The sequence below is a fragment of the Haliotis asinina genome, chromosome 5 (genome assembly GCF_037392515.1).
Source record: "Haliotis asinina isolate JCU_RB_2024 chromosome 5, JCU_Hal_asi_v2, whole genome shotgun sequence".
In the NCBI taxonomy this organism is placed as follows: domain Eukaryota; kingdom Metazoa; phylum Mollusca; class Gastropoda; order Lepetellida; family Haliotidae; genus Haliotis; species Haliotis asinina.
In genome coordinates, this window is record NC_090284.1 from 24619227 (window position 1) to 24622027 (window position 2801).

Sequence of the window (2801 nt, forward strand, 5' to 3'; positions counted from 1 at the left end):
ATATGGGTTTCAGTTTATCGTCCCTGTTAAATTTTCTACGCAAACGTATAGGCCCCTAATGCCGTACGGATTCACCGTAATACCGTACACCTAACCCCTCAATATCGTACAGGGTGCTCAATACCGTACACACAGCTAGTGTAGTGAATTATATATTATCAAATATTGAATTTCTATACAAAAACAATGTTTTGTACTGCACTTTGTAAGCGTTTGTGAATAAAGCGCACAGTGTCTCTCTTGGGGGCGTGCATAGATATTTCATTGACTGACAGGATAATATGCCCACCCACTAATCAAGGAGCTGTAATAGTGTTGTTGCCAATGATGACATGGCGAAACTTGAAATAATTCGCTATAGGTAGCTTTTGTGTTCACACAAACAAAATTCGTATCATACATTATTTAATAACGAGTGAAATACATGTACAAAATGAAACCGTGGAGGCATGAATGATGATGATAATAATTTTTATCCCAAACGATAAAACAGAGCAATTTGTTCTCGTCATCATACTTTACACACACTTTGAGTCACTGTGGGAGAATCAATTATCATTCCTTTTAAGTTTTTGTTTAAGTTCTCTCTGCTCTTTTCTGGCCTTTTTTTCTGCTTCATTTTTCCGTTTCTGCTCAACTTTCTTTCTTTTCATTTCAATGATATGATCGCTTGTCAATATTCTGTGTGAGGTCAGCTTTCTGGGATTGACTTTGCCTTCTGAAGTTTTAGTTTCAGGCAAAGAAAATTCCTTGTTTACTGCCTCCAGTTGTCGAAGAGACATCCCTTCATCACTTGCAATCTCTACAATCATATTGCCAGATTCATCAAATGAAGAAGGGACGTCTCCACTGAGAACAGAGAGTATAAATTCCTCAGCTGTCAAGACCTCTGCTCCCTCAGGAAGGTCAGGCTCATGCGGAGCGGATGTTGATGGTGTCTGATCGGGAGTCGCTGCAACTTTACGTGTAACTGCATCATTGGCAGCTTCGGGGGTTTCAGGGTTGGCTACTTTGGAGTTTGATGTGGAAGCTTTATCAAATGGTTGAGATGGTGCAAAGGCTGATCTGGGGATGGCTGTGGGATTGAAGGGAAATATCCCACATTTCCTGAAGCCATTGATAATGTTGCTGGCGGTGAATGCTTTGTCATAAGCAGCTCTGAATAACCTCGGCCACTCCCACTTACAAACGATGTTGTTGGGGCTGCTGCTCATATACTCCGAACATCCAAAGCTCCATTCCCTACTAAACGAACTAAATACAGTTTTATCTAGCGGACAGAGCCACTGGGTCGTGTGGGGAGGGAACGCGAGAACTGTAATATTATTCTCGCGTGCCTTCTCCAGAAAACCCAGCGTCTCGTGAGATGAATGGCTGTCAAGGATGATCAGCTGGGGTCTCTCTGAGCCGCAATACCTGAGAAAATGGTCTTCAAACCATCTCTCCCCCAGCTGATCCTCCATCCATGCTCTCTCCTGGTATGTATACACAGTACCTGGAACACCGAGTTTTGTGTTATAGGCACCCAAACTTCTTTGGGTTTTCCCTTTCACAATGGCCATTGGCGGTATGGTGTTCCCTGTGGCATTAACACAGGCCAGCACCGTAACTCGGTCTCGGTCATTTCCGACTCGGCCAGGAATGTTTTTGATGCCGGTTTCAGCAAAAACTTTCGCTGGCCGGTGAGTCAGAGGGACCCCAGTTTCATCTATGTTCCAGATTAATTGTGGTTTCTGGCTTAAACCTAGGGTATCTATGATACCACCTAAAGTTTCAAAATACTTGCCCACGATGATGGGGTTCAACATCCTTGCTCTCACTGTGGATAACGCCACTGGAGTTCTGAGCTTCACGTCAGGGTGACGTTTTAGGAAGCCCGCTATCCACTTCTTGCCAGGAATACCCCCTTTAAATGGATTTTTAATACCCAGCTGTTTGCAAATTCGAGACACCTTTATAATTAACTGACGTCGAGTAATTCCGAAACCCTGCAACGCAGCTAATTTCAGTTTTCTAGCAATGTCATTTTCAAGGTCTGCGGAGATGGTTGGTGGACGCCCAAGATGCAAGTCGCCTTCAGATTTTCCTGTGACGCGGTCTGATATGGTCATGACGGGCACACCGTGCTTTTTGGCCGCCTTCCGGAACGACATGCCCATATGTACATCGTTAATTGCCATTTGAAGGTCCTCTTTTGTATATGTTCTTTTCTTCCCCATCTAGAAAAGTAACAATAGTAGCTTAATTCTGATAAAAAGACCAAAAGCTTCATGACTGAACAAGATATTCATTTATTTCAGTAACAACCACAGTGTTGTAAAACTTCCATAATGGTTTTCATATCCTGTTGGAGATCATAATGGTTTTGTATATAATACAAGACCTGACGCGCAAGGTGCATCATAGACATTTCACCGTGTATCTCCTGCTGGTGTTTTAGTATATGGCAAATTACAAGGGCCACAGCATTTCCGTAAAACATGTTGTCCATGCTGTGCAGAAGCAGTTCCTTTATAATTTCAGCCTCTGACTCGAAATACACATCGTCAATTAGAATGTTTTTGATAGCGATCTTTCCAAAATCAACACCCGTAAAGATTTTCCCATGCAGTTCTTGCTCTCTAATTTTGATCGGCATTGCCATCTGCAATATAGCATATATATTGTCTTCGTTAAAAGAACATTGATGTATAATAAATATGCCTTAAATTTGCTAGTATTCAATTTCATTTTCAGATTCTAATGGAGCATCTGTCAACCATATTTTACACTAATTACCTGTACGTTCTTCAATAAGATAA

The 2801-nt window shown here is 41.9% G+C and overlaps 1 protein-coding gene across 1 annotated transcript; it reads right to left on the bottom strand.

Annotated features, from left to right (window-relative positions):
- Window positions 1-548: 548 nt before the first annotated feature.
- LOC137283808 (tigger transposable element-derived protein 6-like) lies at window positions 549-2219 on the bottom strand. The gene has a single exon (XM_067815492.1). The coding sequence runs from the start codon at window positions 2217-2219 to the stop codon at window positions 549-551; it is 1671 nt and encodes a 556-aa protein (XP_067671593.1).
- Between the last annotated feature and the right edge of the window lie 582 nt (window positions 2220-2801).

What these genes read in the sequence shown, in the direction of transcription:
- LOC137283808 (XM_067815492.1), bottom strand. Translation starts at nt 2,219, where the DNA reads ATGGGGAAGAAAAGAACATATACAAAAGAGGACCTTCAAATGGCAATT.